Source organism: Pinus tabuliformis, chromosome 9, assembly GCF_031772625.1.
Source record: "Pinus tabuliformis cultivar Carrire ecotype Pingquan chromosome 9, CPIR1, whole genome shotgun sequence".
In the NCBI taxonomy this organism is placed as follows: domain Eukaryota; kingdom Viridiplantae; phylum Streptophyta; class Pinopsida; order Pinales; family Pinaceae; genus Pinus; species Pinus tabuliformis.
The window spans coordinates 147,183,831-147,205,755 of record NC_142307.1 but is presented as its reverse complement, the minus strand read 5'-3'; the positions used below and the strand labels follow the sequence as shown (position 1 = coordinate 147,205,755).

General features: G+C 41.6%; 1 protein-coding gene across 6 annotated transcripts in view; it reads left to right on the top strand.

Annotated features, from left to right (window-relative positions):
- Window positions 1-21,925, top strand: part of LOC149147537 (uracil phosphoribosyltransferase-like) — a 328,480-nt gene that overhangs the window by 6,069 nt on the left and 300,486 nt on the right. For 5 of the 6 annotated variants that reach the window (XR_016262486.1, XR_016262488.1, XR_016262489.1 and 2 more), the window contains exons 2-3: window positions 9,229-9,333; window positions 9,464-9,542. Coding sequence is in view for 1 of the 6 variants with exons in the window: in XM_089439250.1 (XP_089295376.1) it covers window positions 9,229-9,333; window positions 9,464-9,542 (184 nt within the window). In the remaining 5 variants the exon portion in view is untranslated. Of the gene's footprint in view, window positions 1-7,492; window positions 7,699-9,228; window positions 9,334-9,463; window positions 9,543-21,925 lie in introns of all 6 variants that reach the window. The other variant, XR_016262490.1, reaches the window with a different exon arrangement.

The window sequence follows — 21,925 nt, the reverse complement described above, 5'->3', positions numbered from 1 at the left end:
AGTGTTAAAATTAGAAACTAGGGTCAAATTCCACCTTGGGACAACTCATTTGATGGAGATGATGATTGCATTGGATTCCTCTTTTCGAGAGGTCCAAGTTTGGTATAAAGATCATATCATTCGGGCAAGTAGAAGTGAAATTTTGAATTTATTCACTCACATGTGAAAATTGTTTAGGTTGGTCTCAACCTAATGTAGGCTCAATAAGCCCAATAGATGTGTCTTTTCACGTTCAATGAATTGTATAAATAGGAGTGACCTCTCACCTCATTTGGACATCATTCACTCACACATTCTTCTCTCTCTTCATCAGATTGGTTTGTATAGCTTGGGACAAGACAAATTGCAAGCCAAAAATTTCAGACTTCAGACCAGCATTGATCAACGTTGGCCGAAGGGTTCTTGACCTTGTTTGATTGCGTTTTAAGGGTCAAAATTCCGATTTTGGGAGGAGAGAGTTTTTTTGGACATGTTGACTTGTATTTAAGTATTGAGGGTCTTTTGCAGTGCATTATATTAGATATCATTTTTTGGGATTCAACTGCGTTAAGATAGTCATTCATCTATGACCATTTCCATGAGAGGTAGTCGTAACTAACTAGTTTCTCATGATTTTTGAATAGTCCACTTAGCACTCATTGCATTGGGTGATGCTCACAAGGGTGAAGAAGTAGGATTGAAACTAGTGAAATGAATCACATAGCGTCAATCATCACTTCTAGGGCTTGCACCCGGTAACCAGGACTTCCCAGGAGGTTACCCATCCTAGATCGCCTCTGGCTCAAGCGCGCTTAACTATGGAGTTTTCCCCACAATCAAGCCCACTTAGCTTGCTACCCCATTTGCAAAACCTTAGCAAGTATTGTGCCTCATGAACCATTCAAGTAGAGTTCCATTCACTCTTATGTATTTAAGTATTGAGGGTCTTTCCCAGTGCTTTATATTAGATATCATTTTTTGGGATTCAACTGCGTTAAGAAAGTCATTCATCTATGACCATTTCCATGAGAGGTAGTCGTAACTGACTAGTTTCTTATGATTTTTGAATAGTCCACTTAACACTCATTGCATTGGGTGATGCTGACAAGGGTGAAGAAGTGGGATTGAAACTAGTGAAATGAATCACATAGCGTCAATCATCACTTCTGGGGCTTGCGCTCGGTAATTAGGACTTCTCGGGAGGTCACCCATTCCAGATCGCCTCTGGCTCAAGCGCGCTTAACTGTGGAGTTTTCCCCACAATCAAGCCCACTTAGCTTGCTACCCCATTTGCAAAACCTTAGCAAGTATTGTGTCTCATGAACCATTCAAGTAGAGCGCCCTTCACTCTTATGTATTTAAGTATTGAGCGTCTTTTGTAGTGAATTATATTAGATATCATTTTTTGGGATTCAATTGCGTTAAGATAGTCATTCATCTATGACCATTTCCATGTGAGGTAGTTGTACCTGACTAGTTTCTCATGATTTTTGAATAGCCCACTTAGCACTCATTGCATTGGGTGATGCTCACAGGGGTAAAGAAGTGGGATTGAAACTAGTGAAATGAATCACATAGCGTCAATCATCACTTCCGGGGCTCACACCCAGAAACCAGGACTTCCCGTTGAAGTTTCTAAGTCTACCAGTTAGAAACCTCCATGCACTTTACTAATTTATTCTTACCTACTTGTTCCGTTACTTAACAAGTTATTTACAATGTAAATACTGAAAATAAACACTAGTGCATGCTCAACATATTATAGATCATCAATTGAAGGAAATAGATACAAGCACAGAAAATGACACTGTTATTTTTGGACCAATGTCCCCAGAAAAACCCAATGCGGGAAAACCGGTGCAACTATATGAGGGTTTTCTTATTAAGCAATTTCAGAGTGCAATTTGGGTGCCAAATTTGGCTTACCCAACAGAGAATGCCCTTGGCAGTAGTGCCTCTTAGTCTGAGACAAATGTCTCGGCTGAAACCCTGGATAAACCCTTCGGCAGCTCCTCAGCTCCAATCTGCCCTAGAAACCCCATCGTCTGCCTTTCTGGACTGCGTTAGCCACTCTCTACCCAGCGCTGGCCCTGTGTCACCCTGAATGGGTCTGCGTTAGCCTCAAGAGGCCCTGTGTTAGCCTTCTGGCCCTCTGCGTCAGCTACGTTGGCCTCTCTGAAGCACTGCACAACTCCTAGTTGCCTCTGCGTGGCCTTGCGTGAGCCCTGGCTGCTACTCTGTCACTCTCTTTGGCTACTGTGCTGATCTGCCGACACTATCTCTGCCTCTCTGTCTCTTTGTACTCACTGCCCTTCAGCTGCAACTTCGATCACTGATTCTATCTCTCTTAGCAAACCCTGCTCTAGAGAATAGAATGACTGATCATTTGGTGTGCTCTCCAAGTGACCCTCAAGCCTCTTCTTATACTTTTCTTGTTGACATATCAACGACCGAGATTAAGTCCCTAATCAACGACTAAGATTAGATCTGGCTTGGTCCATGTCTTTTGGACCATTCTAACATAATTTTATATTAAACCACATTAATATTTTAATTTCCCTAAGTTTAGACTTAGGGACTCCATTAAAAATATTAATTATTTTAATATTTCTCAAACTGTTTAGAATTTGCCCAAACCATTTATGGATATTGGAGATCTCATGTGCCCGAACCTCTCCACCAAATTTCGTGGCTAGAGCACATCCGATGCTACCCCAAATGAACACTCCCTCTTAGCGAGGACTGTGTTCCAGTAATACTCCTCATGAGTATCACCCTGATCAGCCGACATTGGTCCTGGTGCTGATGCTAGGCCTACTGCCCACCATCCTTTGCACCACTGTATCCTGTACTGTTGCCCATGGTTCTGCCACTGCCACTGTTGCATCTGTACTACAACTCCCTTTGCATTCGTGTTGTTGCCTATGGCTCTGCCACTGTCACTGCTGCATTTGCACTGCATCTCCTCTCATCACGCTGCATTGTGCTGCCCACTGCTGCACTACAACTCAGTTACTGAGAAGTAAGTAACTGATCTCCCAACTTTAACCTGTCTGTTGGGCTAGAGACCCTCCTGATGCTGAAGCTCCCTCTGTTGCTGACAAGTGCTCCCTCTCTGACCTTTGCGCTACTGCAACAACTCCTTGCATCTCGCACCGTTGCACACCTCTCTGTGCCATCTTGCACTGGTGCAACACTCCTGTGCCTCTCACACTGTTGCAGCCTGCTAGCCTCGCGCTGTCCTGGGAATCCTGCCCTGTAGCTCTCTCTGCTGCTCTATCCGCATCCATCTCTACCCACATTAGCCAGTCCTGCTACTCCTCTTCAGGCCTCTCGTAGCAAGGTCTAATCCAAGAGGCTGGGTACCTCGAGGATCCTGATTCCTGCCCCTCATCGCCTGTAGTCCGCTTGACTAAAACTCGATGTCTCCCCACTTCCGCTCAAGTGGCGCGTGTGCACTCATGGCACAGTCATCGTCTGTCTCCACTTCCTTCTCTGCCCTTGCTAGTGCTGCCTTAGTCTCAGAAGACTCTCTCTTGGAGAGATCCTTCTTCTTCCGTTTTTCTTGCTTTCCCTCATATGTTAGGGCAACATCTTCCTCCTCTTCCTTTTTGACTCTGATCCCCTTACTGCTGCTTCCCGCCTTTGTCTGCAGTCTGATCTCTTCTTGGCGAAGAGCCACCCACATCTCATCCCAAGGTGGAAGTGTCCCTCTGCCCAATATACTTTGGACAAATACCTCCCAGTCTTCTGAGATTGCATTCAGGGCTGTCTTCACCATCAATTCCTCATCCGGCGTGGCTTCTATGGCAGTCAACTGATCTTAGATCTCATTCAGTCCTCCGAGGAAAGTGTCAGTCGGTTCTCCCTTCTTCATCTGATATGACCTCAACCTAAGTCACCTGACACGGGGATTCGGGACACGTAGGATTCGGGATTCGTGGTGTCGGATTCGGGACACGCTGATCCCCCGGAACAGGACACGTTATATATTATTTTATTAATATATATATATATATATATATAAAATTAGATATTATCATATTTCTTACACAAATTTTAATTAATGATACAAATTTATTGATTTCAAACATAGATCTTCATCTATAGCTATTAGCATGCATAGTACATACAAAATTCAAATAAATGTCAGTGGTACTGGTCACATAAATGATAAATCTATTAAAAATATAAATCATGATTCATAATTCATAACTGAAAGACAACTTACAACTACAAGATAGTAAGATAAACACACTGACAACTGTAGTTTTCTCATTAAGTCATCAAATCAAAATGTGTTACATAGGTAGTGTTGGTGCAATGCCAATGGCAAATAGAAATAGAAAATATAAAACAACTACAGGTATACAAGCCTCAAGGCATCAATCAGCATCAGAATCAGCATCACTGTCCCCATCATCATGGTCCCCACTGCTCTCCTCTACATCCTCCTCCTCCCCTGTATCCATAGTCGCCTTTGCATCTGCTGGTACGGAGGCTGACCCCTCTAAGTCATCAAATCTAATAGGCTCTAGCACTGGATCATTGAGATCCATGTTGGCCAATGCCAACTCAACAATGGTGTCCAGACCCATATCATCAGGAACAATGTTACTTGGGAGCGGGAGCGAAAGCGGGGAGCGGGAGCGAAAATGGGAGTGGGAGCGACATATTCAGAAGCTCTTGGTTTGGTGCTCTTGATTAAATACGAGTTCCATACCCTAATACATGACAAAATTCAATGGAAACATTGCAATCCCCCAATCCTAAAATCCTGAAAAACTGATAAGTCTGCTGGATTTTGAATGAAATCTAAAATTCTACTTTCTCCATATGAAATCCAATGAGGCTGGAACCACTCTCAAACATCCTGAGTCATTTCATGGTAATGTTAAAAATTTAAGTAAAAGGATGAAAATGAAGATTAAGGAGAATGTCACTTTTACTTTAAGAATTTAACATTACCATGAATAGCATATCAATACTAGGGCCTAGACTTGATTATGAAGCTGCCAAAATGCTCTACTCCTTGCTGCAACAGCACAAATCACTTACCAAATGAAAATATTAATGAGCAAACACACCCTTTTCATACCCGCGCTGAGCTTAGCGAGTCCTGGAAACCGGACACGTGTCCTAAAATCGCGACACGCCCTCGGACACGACGTGTCCTGTGATTTGGACACGAATCCGGACCGAATTGTGTCGGATTCGCCGGATTCGGGATTCGCAGGGGGTTTAGGACGAATCCGGTTTCCTAGACCTCAACTGATTTTCTAGTAACAACCTTCTCTGCACAGAAGTATGTTGGTACAATTTCTTTAGGGCCTCCCACATCTCATTTGCCGTTTCCTTCTAGGAAATGTGTGGTATTACATGGTCCTTGACCTCGTCAAGGATGATGCTCTTGGCCCTCGCCATTGCCTCCTCGTACTTGTCGTTCTCAGTTGGGTCGACTGGGATAGCTATCGTCTTCAATTGACACGATTTCTGTCAAGTACGGATAAGATTCTGGCTTTGCAGACTGCGAGGTTTGACGCTTCGTCCAGTCTGTCCTGTCGCTTACTCTGTGTAGTGCCATGATGCTCTTCTACTTCCCTCTTGGAAGTTCTCAATGTGACTCCCTCTGAGTCTCGATTTCCCTCATGGAAATCCTTTTACCGATGTCGAGATGCCCCCTACTCTGATCGTCTGTGCAACCGCACCATTGATCCGGATTTCTCGGCTAGAAACCCTCGGTAGCAACTCCCTCCTCTTGGCCTTGCCCTATTAGGTACTGTTCTGACTACAACACCTCACTAGCTCCACTCTGCAACTTTCCCACAACCTCCTAAACCCCAACAACCTGAAGGTGAAAGCTCCTAGGCTTTGCGCAATCCCAACACTAGTAACTCGGCCTCCTCAGCCAACTGCGTCAGCCCTCCTAGCTTCTGCGTGAGTCTCCCTGTGCCCCCCTTAGCTTCTGTGCTGCCTCTTCCTGGCTCACCCTTGATGACGTAGGCACTGCGTCACCCTTCCCTTGTTGCTGCTATGCTAGAAACAACTTCTGTCACTCGGGACAACTGTTTTCTGCTGCTATTGCTCCACTCGGCTGATGTCTTCAGTTCTCCTGTGATCTGCAACCATGCTCTGATACCTTGTTGAAGTTTCTAAGTCTACCAGTTAGAAACCCTCCATGCACTTTACTGATTTATTCCTACCTACTTGTTCCGTTACTTAACAAGTTATTTACAATGTAAATACTGAAAATAAACACTAGTGCATGCTCAACATATTACAGATCATCAACTGAAGGAAATAGATACAAGCACTGAAAATGACACTGTTATTTTTGGACCAATGTCCCCGGAAAAACCCAATGCAGGAAAACCGGTGCAGCTATCTGAGGGTTTCCTTATTAAGCAATTTCAAAGTGCAGTCTGGGTGCCAAATCCAACTTACCCAAGAGAGAATGCCCTTGGCAGTATTACCTCCCAGTTTGAGACAAATGTCTTGGCTGAAACCCCGGATAAACCCTTCGGCAACTCCTCAGCTCCAATCTGCCCTAGAAAGCCCAGCGTCTGCCTTTCTGGACTGCATTAGCCTCTCTCTGCCCAGCGCTGGCCCGACGTCACCCTAAATGGGTCTACGTCAGCCACATGAGGCCCTGCATCAACCTCAGGAGGCCCTGCATGAGCCTTTTGGTCCTCTGCGTGAGCCCTGCGTGAACTTTCTCTGGCTCTTGTGCTGATCTCCCGGCGCTATCTCTACCTCTTTGTCTCTCTGTACTCACTGCCCCTCAGCTGCAACTCCGATCTCTGATTCTATCTCTCTTAGCAAACCCCGTTCTAGAGAATAGAATGACTGATCATCTGGTGTGCTGTCCAAGTGACCCTCAAGCCTCCTCTTATACTTTTCTCGTTGACATATCAACGGCCGAGATTAAGTCCCTAATCAACAGCTAAGATTAGATATGGCTTAATCCATGTCTTTTGGACCATTCTAACACAGTTTTATATTAATCCACATATAATATTTTAATTTCCCTTAGTTTACACTTAGGGACTCCATTAAAAATATTAATTATTTTAATATTTCTCAAACTGTTTAGAATCTGCCCAAACCCTTTCTGGGTATTGGAGATCTCATGTGCCCCAACCTTTCCACTAAATTTCATGGCTAGAGCACATCCGATGCTACCCGAAATCAACATTCCCGGGAGGTCACCCATCCTTGATCGCCTCTGGCTCAAGCGCGCTTAATTGTGGAGTTTTCCCCACAATCAAGCCCACTTAGCTTGCTACCCCATTTGCAAAACCTTAGCAAGTATTGTGCTTCATGAACCATTCAAGTAGAGCTCCCTTCACTCTTATGTATTTAAGTATTGAGGGTCTTTCACAGCGCATTATATTAGATATCATTTTTTGGGATTCAATTGTGTTAAGAAAGTCATTCATCTATGACCATTTCCATGAGAGGTAGTCGTAACTGAGTTGTGTTGACTTTAGGGTTGACTTCTGTTTGATTGCAGAAAATTGCAGCAGATTTTCTCTCCTTTGATAGAGTTTGATTGAGCTGTTTTGGGCTGCATTTGACCTCCTGTTCAGGCCGAGTTTGACCAAGCAAGACCGAGCTACATTGGAGAAGGTTTGCCGCTGTTTTGACCAATGTTGACTCTCTAGTTAGGGCTGAAGTTTGACTGCAGAATTTGACAAGGCTGATTTGACTGTGTATTGGGTAGGTGAATTTGATTTTTTGTACTCTCTCTCTCTCTGTTGAACTATTGAATAATAATAAAAAAATTTGATCAAAGGATTTTCCTCACATTGGGGTTTTTCCCTGGCATTTGCCAAATCTAGTGTCCTCTTGTCTTGGCTTGTCTTCTGCATATATTTTATGTTCTATATGCATTTGCTATCAATGTGATTGCTACTGGAAATTATTGGAAATTGTCATTGGGCTGCTAAAAGAAGATTGGAGAAATTGTGCTAAGCATAGAACATATCATTGTTATCTAAAATTAACACTTTCACATTAAATTTTGCCCACTCTGATACTCTTATGGTTCTTGCACCTATGATGTTGATCTCACTTGATTCGATGAGTGTGTTTTAGATGCTTACTACTAGGTACAACTGCCATCCCTTGAGGGATTGCATGATGCCTCTCCAACACTTTAGTGAGGACATCTAGTGCAGTTGATGGCACTCTCAACTCCCTCTAGGACTTGAAACACTATGCATTTGAGCCAAGGCAATGCTTAGAGAGTTGATGTACCCCAAAGATGGTAGGACTCCCCTAGGTTGGCATTATACCTTCTTGATGGACGATGCCTTGTTTATGAGATGTTTTGATGATGATGATTTGAGATCCCTTTGAACATTGCTCAACATGATAATGTCATACTTAGCTCCATGACATCCCATTTCATGTGGCTTGGATCGATGACATGGGCTCCACAACTAGGAAGCATCACAAAAATTAATCTCTTATCAAAATGACAATGATTACAACAACATTTTAGCTCATCCCAAGCTGTAAATGCAAAAATGTTGCAGCTTATCCCAAACAATGCTTCTCACAAACATAGCAAACATTAGCTGGGGCACCACATGCTAATTATTAGCAAACCCTATTTTCACTTCATTCTCCAAAGCTACATCAACCCAAATGAAGAATCACACAACAGGTTACATTCCTTCTATACTTTCTCCTCTGTATTGTGTTAATAGTAATGAAGTGATGTGCTTCCCCTTCCTTTTATAGAGTAAAACGAGGGAGTTAGAAGCAAGGTAAAACCCTAACCCTAGACTAGGTCCGCAAGTGGAGCACTTTACATGTGTCAAGTAGGTAGATACATGTCCACAAGTGGCAATTCACTCACTCCACATATTTTTTTGCAACACCACATATTTGACAAGTGACAACTCACCTACTCCACATGTTTATGCAACAAGTGTGTCCTCCTAGTCCAAGTTATAAGATACATGATAATTGGGCTATGAGGCAAAGTACCCTAAAGAGGGTCTCTCACATGAAGCACTCTCCCTCCAAGCAGAGTGTTCCTCACAAACTAAGTGCTCATACAGCTGAAGGAGAATGCAGAACTGGTTCAGAGCAACCGAAACTAATATATAGAAGTGCTGTTTGATGTTTATAAAATGACTTATATATGCAAGTTGTCTGGTGACATTTGTCCATTGAGACAATGTTTTTGTTGTCCTTTCAATTAGTTCACATGCTGAGGTATTTATATAATTCTTGCAGCTTCCAAGTTTCATCTTTCAGTTTAGGAAAACAAGAAAGGCTAGGTATGGGGCCAAGTGTTTAGCAACAACAAAAAGAAGGAATGTTTCTGGCGAAAGGATGCTGGTACTCTAATTTATTGCCATTTTAAACTATTATGACATTTCATTATAGTGAGTGGCTAAATAGTGACTACAAATCCTGGAAAACTATTTAACTGCTGATGGTTTAGGATGATCATTGCTGACATGTTCAGGTTTTTGTCCCCCCACATCCCTTGATCAAGCATTGGGTATCTGTTCTTAGAAATGAGCAAAGTCCGTGCCCTATTTTTAGTAAGTAATGCTCCCTTACTCTCTCTCTCTCTCTATGTATGTTACAACAATAGGACCTAATAACATCTATCATGAACTCGCAATTAAACTTTTTGCCACATTGTTATACTCTTTCAAAATATTTGATGTTTTATGGAAGAGTTAGAGATGCTCTTTTTAATTCTCACAAAATATCATAATATTGTTTAGAAATATTGCAACAGGAATTTCCAAATAGGATTAGAAAATAAAGTCACGACCATCATAAAGTGTTGGTGACATTGTAATGCTGACGTATCACTAGAAATTCCTGTATGCTTTTGGTTGTGGCACCTATTTTTTAATATCTGCTTCCTCTGTGTGTTTGTTGATGTCCATTGCTCAACTCAACTTTCGATATTTTTTAATTTCCTAGGGAGAATGTAGTTATCTTTACAGAACGTGTTGGGGGATCCATAAACAACATAAATTTTGATCTTGCTATGTATGGTTGAATAATTTCTTTTTCTCAATAGCTCTATATGTTTTTGCTTTTGTTTTTTGTTTTTTTGTATAACATTTTTTTTGTTTCACTTTATCAATGACTGCATATATAAGATATCCTATAAGTGGTTGTTACTCTTACTGTTCTTTTTAGTAGGGCTGCTAAGGTCGTGGCAACGTTGCTAGATGGACATACTCAAGGCAAAGACCCACTGTTACCTCGGCTCCAACCCTTGCTATTTAGGTTCAACACCTCTTCAACAGACAAGGGAGGAATCCCTAAGTTCTGGTTGATGTCCAGTGCCTTTGCAATGGAGGTTTTCTTGATTTGTTTGCTGACCTGCATAAAATGGTACTAAAAACAGAGTAGATTTCTTCAACAAATATTTGTAGCCAAAATATTTTTAAAGATATATTGTGTGGCCTATAGATTTTGGTTTACTGAAGTATCCTAACCCAAATATGTGATTATTTCTCTGTTTGGGTGGTTGATTAAGAAGTTATGGCTCAGAAAAGTTTGCTGTCCTATATGACAGACTGTAAAGTCTGCATAGAATTCAGGGACAATAGTTTGATCTGAAAATTGCAGACACCCCATAGTGTTCAAAACACCCCTAGGTGGTTACTCTAAGGTGTGGAAAGATTATAGGGGCAATATAGAGGCTTTGGGGGCCTCCCCTCTTATGAATTTGATTGAAAATACAATTTCCAGGTAGCTGGAAATTGATTTTCAGAATTCTGGGTTGAATTTAATTAATTTATAATGCTCATAAATTATCCAGACTTAATTAAAACAATAATAATAGTTGGAAAGTGAAGGAGATTCAACTCTATTACAATAAATTCAACTATAAAATTTATATAGAGATGAAATGACCAGTTCTAGTGCATAATACTTAGCTGTGAGTCTGTAGAACTTGACTCGGATGGCTGTAAAATGCAGGAAGAGCTAGCAAAGAGCCCTCCAAACCTGCAGATCTGCAACCACAATGTCTAGATACAAGTGTAAAATGGGGAAATATGTAAACTTGTATCTACTTTTGGAATATATATAACTTTTTAATACTTTTCTTGTAATGTACCAAACTGAAAAATTTGGCGATTTCTCAAAATTTAACTTGACAAAATGCTTCAGATAAAATTTTCATTCATTTAACAAAACATTGCCATGTAAGAGTACTGCCAAAATAATCACAAGAGGAACAAAAATGATCTCAACCTTTATTATAATAGATAAACTGGGGTTTACATGCTGCTACAGTCAAAATAGCTGAGATGGAAAAAACAGGCCAAACGAATCTGCTCCAATGCTGCATTGGGCCTTCAAAAGTGAACTGACCAATCAATATGCTGCAACCTGCGAATCTTGAGTGGATTCACTAGGGGAGAGAGCTGGTTACTCACCCACTCTCGCTGAATCACCCGAGGATTTCCGTCCTGGGGCTACTGCTGACATTGGGAGCTCCCGGTTCTCCAAACCTCTCCACAAGAAGAATACTCAACTCAAGGATGTCTCCAAATGATCTCCTCCTCTTTTATAGATTTGATGGACCCCTCTAGAAGCCTTTATTTTATTATTATTTTAATCACTTAATACTTTTTCCCTCTCATTTTTCTTAAAATACCTTTTTAATATAGGAAAATGGTAAATCAGCCACCATCCCACCTCAAGCCACTCAAAGTCACTTCTTACCATCCCATCCTGTAGGTCTTCTCGTCCCGGTTCCAATGAGCTATTGCACTGAGATATTCCATCAAATACTCCTCCTGAAATGCCACCTCAAGTGCAATTACTTAAGTCAAGCCCATTAATAACCCTGTTTTATGAAAGTTGTCAAAATGTAATAGAATGAAAGGCAAGCTGTGCGGATGATGGAATATGCCCAACGAATGCCATCGTATCCTATAAAAACTCCTCGAAACTCCCCTGGGACCCCTGATGACATAATCTTGCTCCCATGACTTGGCCATCCTGTGGCCTGGAAAAGCACCCTGATTTTACTGTAGAGGAAAATAAAAATGGGGACACGACAAATCCTCCCGCCCCAAGATTGCTTGCCTGTGAAAATTTCGTGCTATGAAATTATTCTGCAACGGAGAAAATTTCGCTATGAAATTTTATTGCAATGACTGGAATTAATTCTTCTAACTGTAATTTAATTATGCAGTTTATTGCTTACAACAACAATGAATTAATCACTATTGCAACCTTCACAAATAAATTCTGTGGAAAATAAAAGTGCTGGAAACTGAGAAATATGCTAGCACAGACACATGAAAATTGAGACAATTATTTCCTGGACAAATGTACCTAGAAAAACCCAACTTGGGAAAACTAGTGCAGTAGCCGAGGGTTTTTCTTATTATGCAACAGTGAAATAATCATAGTACAATTTGGATGCCGAAATCTGGCAATCTAGTAGAGAAAATACTGGCAACAATTATCTGAGGGAAATTACCCTCACTCCAAGCAATCCCGACACTTGATTGCCTCTGAAAAGGAAGCCACCCACCCAGCCTTGCGTCACCTCTGCGCAGTCCCTCAAATGCTATAGGCTGGAACTTCTGCAAATCAAGCCGTCTTGCCTGCTGTTGACTGGGAAACTATCTCTACGACACTTTGGAAATGTCTTTCAGCCTCTGGAACTGATAAGCAACTTCACCCTAGCAAAATCGAATTGCCCTCTAAAGCTTCTGTGCTGCCTCTGCGCAACCTCCTAGAGAAATCTCAGCCTCTCTGCAATGTACTCATCGGAACTGGAAAATCTTCCTCCGGCTTCATTGTCCCTGCCCCTCTTTGTCTCTGCTTCCCTTCTGAAGCTCGAACTCTTCTAGTGACTGCTGATGCTCTCTGGAAAATTGAACTCTCCAAGGAAATCAATCTCAAGCGTGTATTCTCCATTTACCCATCAACTTCTTATAATCTTCCGTTGGACCTACAATGGCCAAGATTAAAACTTAATCAAGGGCCAAGAACTTATCGGAGTCGATCCGTGTGAGTTTCTAGATGATTCACACCTTATCTCAATTAATAATGATTAATTAATCAGATTTCCTAAGTTTAGACTTAGGAAATATTTAAAAATAGGCTAATAATCTAATTGAGACACTTATAGGTGGAATTTCCAAAAACGATTTCTATGTTATGGCGAACTTTTGTGTTTTAGCCTCTCCACAAAGTTTGGAGACTAGAACACCTCTGATGCTACAAAAATTAACATTGTCTTCAAGTAATTCACACTTGTCCACTATAGAGGCATCTGCAAACTGCTACCAAAATCCCATATGAACCACTGGACCACATCATGTCTCCATTTAATCCAAATATGAATGGATCCCCCAATACTTGGATCCCACATGAACCGCTGGCTCAATCTGCTATCCATGGATCCACCTGGATCCCAAAGCCACCATAGCCAATCATCCTCGTCCATACTCCATGACTTTGGTTGTGCTATGTCTCTGGTTGTAGATGTTGCTCCACCAATAAAATACTAGCTCATGAACTCTCTCCAATCCAACCTCTGGCATAGACGAAGGTCAATCCCACAATGTTGATGCTGGGCTAGTGTTGCTGTAATATTGATGAACGGTCGGTGCACTTCCCACTGCCCATTAAAACATGCATTTACCCTCGCATTTAAGGGCTCCTGATGTACTGTGCTCCTAACTAAGAATGATACTCCATCAATAGGATACCAACTCAGGATCTCTCTCCAATCCAAAGCATGGACACCTGTGTGAGTATATCAAGAATCTGCTAATCTATGGGAACATGTTGTGGTCAAATTGATCCACGCTACACACAATCTCTGATGAAGTGGTACCTTATATCGATATGCTTTGACCTATCATGGAACACTGGATTCTCAGAGAGCTTGATGCAACTTTGATTATCACAGTAGATATTGGTCGACTCCATCCTTTGACTGAACAAAGTCAGTAGCAGCTTTCGAAGCCAAATAACTTCGCATGTGGCCATGCTAGTTGCCATGTATTCTGCTTTTTTAGAACTTAGTGCCACATATTTCTGCTTCCTGCTGCACCACGAGACAACCCCTGATCCAATATTGAAGCAACACCCTAATGTGCTTCTTCGATCTACTGAACTACCTACCCAGTCTGCATCTATATATCCACATAACTTGACACCATCACCTCTAGTATACCTCAACCGATACTCGATTGTGCCACACCGCTCTTGGCCCACTCGCTCTGCCTCTGGGTGATAGATCTGGCTTTGGATCACTGAAACGAGCTCCTTTGCCACTTGCACTACCAAACTGGCTACTCGCACTAGTTGATTCGACCTCCTCTCCATCAGAATCCTGCTCCCAAATCTTTGTTGAAGTCCTGTTGCTCGTGTTGAGAATTTAATAGGGCAGTAAGTAGGTTAATTCTCTTAACTTGATAATTGTTTGTGTTACCTTTTTACATATTAGCTTTGTTCCTTATTATTACAGTGTGCGATACATCAAATGACTACCAAAACAATAAGAACAGTGACACAATATATAGGCTGCAAGCCAGGGCCAAAACCCCTCCTCTTGAGGGGAAAACCTGTAAATCTCTTCTCTTCTTATAGATTCTTCAATTGACAAATACCATGACCTAGTGACTCAGACAAATACCCTCCAAGATCAAGATCAACTCGGCCTTCTGTTTTATTGACTTTGACCTCCCACTGTAGATCTGAAGTTCTGGCTCACGACAACTGCTGCTGCTTCTCTTGGAGACTTCCATCTCAATTGAATAGCCTTCTCCTCCCTTTGCTTGCCTTTCCTTGAGTCTTAGGGCTAATGAGACACCCTAAGAGACCTTCACTTGCCTTTCCTTCTCTTCTTCTTCCAAGATCGAACCAAAAGATAGTCCCAGCGCAAAAACCCTAACTTTGACCTTCTCAAGAGAGAGAGATCTAGCCCAAGCACTTCGACTTCTTCGACTTTCTCTTCTTCGTACCCTCTTCTTCGACTTCTTTTCCTCTTCTTTGCATAGAATGAGATGAGTGAATGTGTCTAATGGAGGACGAGTTCCTCTCTATATATAGGCTCTTCCAAGGGGTAGACGTGGCTCTTCATGTAGGCCGACTTGACAGCTCCTTAGGTCGACTTGATCTTGGAGGTATTTCGACACTTTAAAGACAAAATAATTTTTTCTTTACAAGATACAATGTGCCCATAGGGTCTTCAATATATGACAATGACTCTTTAACCTAGAAGCACTCAATGGGTGCTTTGTTGAAATTTCTAAGTCTGACACGTTAGAAATTCCTACTGCATTATCTGGTTTATTATCTCCTACTTGTTGTTTCCATTAACAAGTTATTTATAAATATAAATATCGAAATAAACACAAATGCAACCTCAACACATATACAGATCAACAACTTAAATAACTGAGACAATCACACAAGGGACACCGTTATTTTAGACAATTGTCCCCGGAAAAAACCAATGCAGGAAAACCAATGCAACATATAAGAGGGTTTTTGTTGATTTGGGGTAGCATCGAATGTGCTCTAGCCACAAAATTTGGTGGAGATGTTAGGGCACATGAGATCTCCAATACCTAGAAAGGGTTTGGGCAGATTCTAAACAGTTCAGGAGATATTAAAATAATTAATATTTTTTTGGAGTTCCTAAGTCTAAACTTTGGGAAATTAAAATATTAATTTGAATTAATATGAAACTGTGTTAGAATGGTCCAAAAGACATGGATCAAGCCAGATCTAATTTTAGCCGTTGATTAGGGACTTAATCTCGACTGTTGATATGTCAACGAGAAAAGTATAAGAGGAGGCTTGAGGGTCACTTGGAGAAGACACCAGAGTGATCAGTCATTCCATTCTCTAGAGCGGGGTTTGCTAAGAGAGATAGAATTAGTGATTGGGAGTTGCAGCTGAGGGGCATTGAGTACAGAGAGGCAGAGAGGCATAGATAGTGCTAGGAGAGCAGCGTAGTAGCCAGGGAGAGGGACGCAGAGTCAGCTAGGGCTCACGCAAGGCCATGCAGAGGCAGCTGGGAGCTGCGCAAAGCCTCAGAGAGGCCAGCGTTGCTGATGCAGAGGGCCAGAAGGTTAACGCAGGGCCTCCTAAGGCAGACACAGACCCATTCGGGGTGACGTAGGGCTAGCACTGAGAAGAGAGGGGCTGACGCAGTCCAGAAAGGGCACACGCTGGGGTTTCTGGGGCAGATTGGTGCTGAGGAGTTGCCGGAAGGATTTTTTGGAGTTTCAGTCGGGAGATTTGTCTCAAACTGAGAGGTATTATTGCCAATGAAATTCTCTGTTGGGTAGGCCAGTTTCGGCACCCAGATTGTACTATGATATTGCTTAATAAGAAAACCCTCAGATAGCTGCACCGGTTTTCCCACATTGGGTTTTTCCGGGGACATTGGTCCAAAAATAATGGTGTCACATGGTGTGATTGTTTTTGTTTCCTTCAGTTGTTGATCTGTAATATGTTGAGCATGCACTAGTGTTTACTTTAAGTATTTACATTGTAAATAAATTTTTAAGTAACATAACAAGTAGGTAGGAATAAATGAGATAAAGTGCATGGAGGGTTTCTAACCAGTGAAGACAATATCGCCGAAATATCGCGATATTTTCGGGGAGACGAGATATCGCTGAGGAAATATCACGATATTTCCGAAATATCGGCGATATCTCCGAAATATCGGCGATATCTCGAGGAAATATCGACGATATCTCGGGGAAATATCACGCTATGATCTAAAATATTGCCTGGCAACAACAAAAAATGCCGCCGTGGCTAGAAAAGTCCAATTTTGGTTTTTTTTTCAATCATTTTCATTTTTGGTTGCTAGAGAAGGAAGGGGAGAGCTATGTGCTTGCTGCCAACGAGGGTTTGAGTGTTGAATAGCCATTATCGCCACCAACAGTGAAGATTTTGTTGATCTAAGCTTGAAGAACAGTGAGACAATTTCATTTCTTCCATTAACAGGTATGTTCAAATGAACCACTATGTTAATTAAGTTTTTGATAGTTTTAGGATTATTCTTGCTTGCCTATTTGCCTACGATCATTTTGCTTGTTTTTTTTTTCCATTTGCTATGATTTTCATGCCCATGAGCAAATGCAAGGGTTTTCTCCATATTTGGAGAGCAAACTCCATTTTTTTTGGTAACTTTCAAATACACCCTCTTATTGTCATTTACGGTTTTTCATTGCATTCACATTGCAAATAATGTAGCTGTTGGACACCTAATCCTAAGTGGGTTAGTGTGGAAGTCGAATGGACAAAAGGAGTCCAAGAGACCTTGGGATCTGAAACCCAAGAGTCACAACATTGTATTATAAATGTACATCTCCTGTTAATAAAAAAATGTACTCACTGATTTATCTTTCCTATTCTATTTTTCCATGTGTGTTTAACATGGTATCAGAGCAGGCGTATTCCTGCCCTGCCTAATTTCTTTGAACCATTTGTTTTATGGTTTCTGCCATCACTTATGAATATTTTCTCAGCTAGAATTTAGCTGCCACCTCTTGCATATACCTGCGCTGCTCCTCCATATTCCTTTCTCTGCGTTTTGTCTGCCTGACCAGCGCTGTCCAAGATAAGCTTTGTGCGCTTTCTGCCATAACGGTTGTCTGCTATTCGCTGCCACCCCTGTCTATCAGGTCTACTTCTTACATGCACCCAGCGGTTTCAGAAAATTATCCCTCTGCCATTTCTTCAGAAGTCTGACTCTGTCCCTCTGTCAATTTTCCTGGTATAGCCTCCCACGCTCCTCCACTTTCATGCGTTACCGTGTTCTTTACCCAGAATAATGCATTCAATTTGACATGATATTGATAACTGCACCCATGTCAACCGTGTGGCATTGCGTACATTTAGTTTTGAAGATGATTTTCTCCGGCCTTACCGTCGCCTGGAGGAGCCTCCGAGAAGGTCGCCATTGATTAATATCATTGATACTCGGCGTTACTGTCAGCAATGGTGTCGTGCTCGTTCTGCGACTGCAGTTCAAATCACATAAAAGAAGTGCAACGTCCCTAATGCCTCGGCATAGTATCAGCCCAGGGTCGATTTTCTCTCATGATGTCGTTCATTGAAATTGAGTGTACGCTGGATTTGAATGCTAACAAATCGGAGGAACAGATTTCAGAGCCTCTTTTCATATCAGATTGCAATGAAATTGCGTGGCTGTGGGGTCGACCTATGCCAATGGACCGAGTCTGATGATGATGTTGAATTGACGGGCTAAGTGTTATGGTTGAGATTGCTCTACTAAGGCTACCGACAAATGAAACAATATAAGTTTTGAATGCAAAGCTATTATAGATGCTACCCATGAATCTATCGATAACGCCGGAGAGATAGAGTATTGTTTCTTTTCCATATAGCACGAGCCTTGTGGTACAGATGGCCCCGTCCTCGGAGACCCCTGTACTTCTTTCCTTCTGATGTAAGTCCACGAAGCTCCCTGTGCTTGTGAACTGCATTACAGATCCAGTTGATTCGAGGATCATTTCGTATTACCTTGTGTGCCTCGTCAACCAGTATCACTTCATAATACTTGTAGGTGGAGTCCTGATTGATCCAGTAAGAGTTCAAAACTCTCAATACTCCCAGCTTTCGTCCGGCTCTCTCTTAAACTCAGAGGATTCAATCCGTCGTTTTGCAAAGGCCTGAATGCTTGCGGGAGTTGCCTCAAGACTTCCGCAGCGCACCGACTGAGACGAATTGCTCAGGTAAGAGATAGCAAATGAAATTGTCGGCATTTCTCTTGTATTACATTAAGAAGCTTATATTACGAGCCAAATAGTCCTTGGAGAGCAGGACATTAATGCCAGCATGTTTATTATCCCATCCAAATATATATATGCCGTCGTCAGCTCGAGAATCCTGCCCGTTGTTTTGAATGTACTGCAGATAAAAGTCGTTGGTCGACGCTTTGTGCGATGAGTGTGTATAAATCACATTGTAATTTAATTCTTCTAGATTTGGATCTCGGAAATTTCTTTGTGTATGATATTTCTGGTGTAATTTTTACATTGAGATACCGCCCATAAATATGTGCACTTGATATTGCCCAGGATCGATGAGTAGAAAATTTGGGTATTTATACACTCTTTTTCTCTGAAATCAAGACTTCTTCTGATCAAGCACCAATGTTTGCTGAAGTTCATGGGTTGAGTTTCCACAACCAAGGGACTGTACTCTCTGTGATACATTGAGATTGAAGTTCTGCCCACGAAAGGGCAAGTTTCATTCTGTTTCAAGGGACAAGTTCTTTTCCCTTCTAGTGGCCGACTTTAGTCTAAGAAATAGGTTGAGTTTTCCATCACAGTGAGTTGTGCTCTTCCTGTAAGTTGCTGGTGTGAACAAAATGCAAACAGAAAATCATTCTGGAAGATTGTGCGAGTTGTAGTTGGGGAGAGGGTAAGGGCATAAAAAATGATCTAGCCCCAAGGCTACAAACTTGTATTTTCTGTGGTTGTTTCAGTTGAGCAGCATATCACTGTACCTGTGCTTGAAATCTTAATGAGTATAGACTATTGGAAGTGATGTTTGGTGATGTACCTCTGCTATAAAGGGTCTCAAACTTCCTCATTTCATTGGATGTGTGGCTGTGAATATATTGAAGACACTCCATATTTATTTCTCTGTCTTGGAGCTGAATACGTTGCATATATTATCACTGTGGTGTTTTCTCTGTAATGATGGAGCTTCTTTGATGTTATAACACTTATCTACAGCCACTGTTCTTCCTAACATTTGCTGGTATATTCTACTTCAGATCCCTGTTATTATTAGAGTTGATATATCAGAGGTATATGTAATCCATTTCTGTAGTTGAAGTTCGAATTTCAAAGAAGAAAGAAGTCATTTAGTTGTGCATCCATACAAAGCGTATCTTGGTATACCTGAGCATTTTAAGGGTGAAACATATCTATTGTATCTGTGTTGGAAGGACTTCGAGCCTCTCATTCTTGCTGGACACAAATCTGTTTGTGATTAGCTAAATTGTTAGCTGGAATTAGTTGAGTGTTCATTTCTTTGTTGAGACAATGGCTAGATTTGATGATGTATTAGAGTTACTGAATACACTAATACACTCCACTATTGGTGGGAAGGTAAATGTTAGCAAAGACACTCTGTGTGACATTCAGACTTGCCTGCATGATGCACAGGAAAAGATTGATTTTTTACAGATTGAATCACAGCTACAGCAAGAAGAGCTACATCAAAATAGACACCATTCTAAACCTGTTTCTGTTCAGAACATTGAGACAACCACCCATCAGCAGCATGTTAATAATGGTACAGTTCATTCAAATAAAGCAACAGTTGTACATGCAGATGCAGAAACTCAGTCTACACTTCCCAAGCCCATCATCAGACCTTGGGAACAACTTGTCCACAACAAGCACAGAACTGGTCTTGGATATGACAAGGACTTGTCCTTTCATATTCCAGACTATGCCAAGCCCATTCAGTTTCAGAGTGCTGGATTCATTGATGACAATTCACCTTCTCTTCATGACAGTTCACCTCCAGCTGTTCCAGATTCTGCCCCTCTTCCACAGCAACAACAACAACAACAAAAACAACAGATCGTGAAATGCCAACACTGTGATCGAGTTGGCCATCTGAAAGATCACTGTTTTGATCTTCATCGATGTAAGCACTGTCATAAAACCAGTCATTCTTCACACAGATGCTTCAAAAACAAACGTCCTGCAAGAACAAAGATTCATCTTGGATGGATCGCTTCTTGGCAATGGGCATCAACAGCCAAGAAGATATTCCAAACACATGTCAGAACTTGTTCCAGAATATTGAACAGTCTTGCAGTTGAGTTTTCTCCATCTTCTCACCTTGTACCTGACAGGGGGGGAAATGATGGTCATCTACAAGCTTCAAAGTCACATCAAGCGAGCCTGAGCCACAACCTGCCACACCAGTTTCAGAGTTGTAGCCAGAGACAAAGATGCCTGAACATGCCTTCAGTTGGCAATCTGGGACACTTCCTCTAGCAGAAGACTCCAGCTTCTTGCCAGTTTTGGAAGAGTTCCAGGAATTACAGAGTTGTTGTTCATCCTTAAACCATCACAGATTAAGAACACTTCCTCTAGCAGAAGACTCCAGCTTCTTGCCAGTTTTGGAAGAGTTCCAGGAATTGCATTAAGCATTCCAGAGTTGTTGGTCATCCTTAAACCATCACAGATTAAGAACACTTCCTCTAGCAGAAAACTTCAGTTTCTTGCCAGTTTTGGAAGAGTTCCGGGAACTGCACTAAGCGTTCCAGTGTTGGTGGTCATCCTTAAACCACCGCCCTTTTTTACCAACATTTCATAGAGCACATTCAGCCTAGTGCTGCCATGCATTTTTGCACATTTTGTATTACAGCTCTCTTCTTGGACTCATACATAACCCTTCGGATTAAGGGGGGAATGTTGGACACCTAAGCCTAAGTGGGTTAGTGTGGAAGTCGAATGGACAAAAGGAGTCCAAGAGACCTTGGGATCTGAAACCCAAGAGTCACAACATTGTATTATAAATGTACATCTCCTGTTAATAAAAAAATGTACTCACTGATTTATCTTTCCTATTCTATTTTTCCATGTGTGTTTAACAGTAGCAAAAAAAATATTTTGTAAAATGATGTGGTTATTACTTATTAATTTCAATTTTTTTTTGGTGCCCTAGGTTTGAGTTAGCTCACTACAAAATTCAAATATGCCAAAAGCCTTGGACCCATTTTGGGAGCATGGGGAGCTTGATGGTGGGACAAATTGGGCTTATCTTACATGCAAATTGTGTGGGACCAGGATGATAGGAGGGGTTACACGATTGAAATACCATCTGGCTAGACTCACTGGACATGATGTTGGGATTTGTACAGTTTCTAGTTCAAAGCTTATACAAAAAGCTCTTGAGGCAATTGACG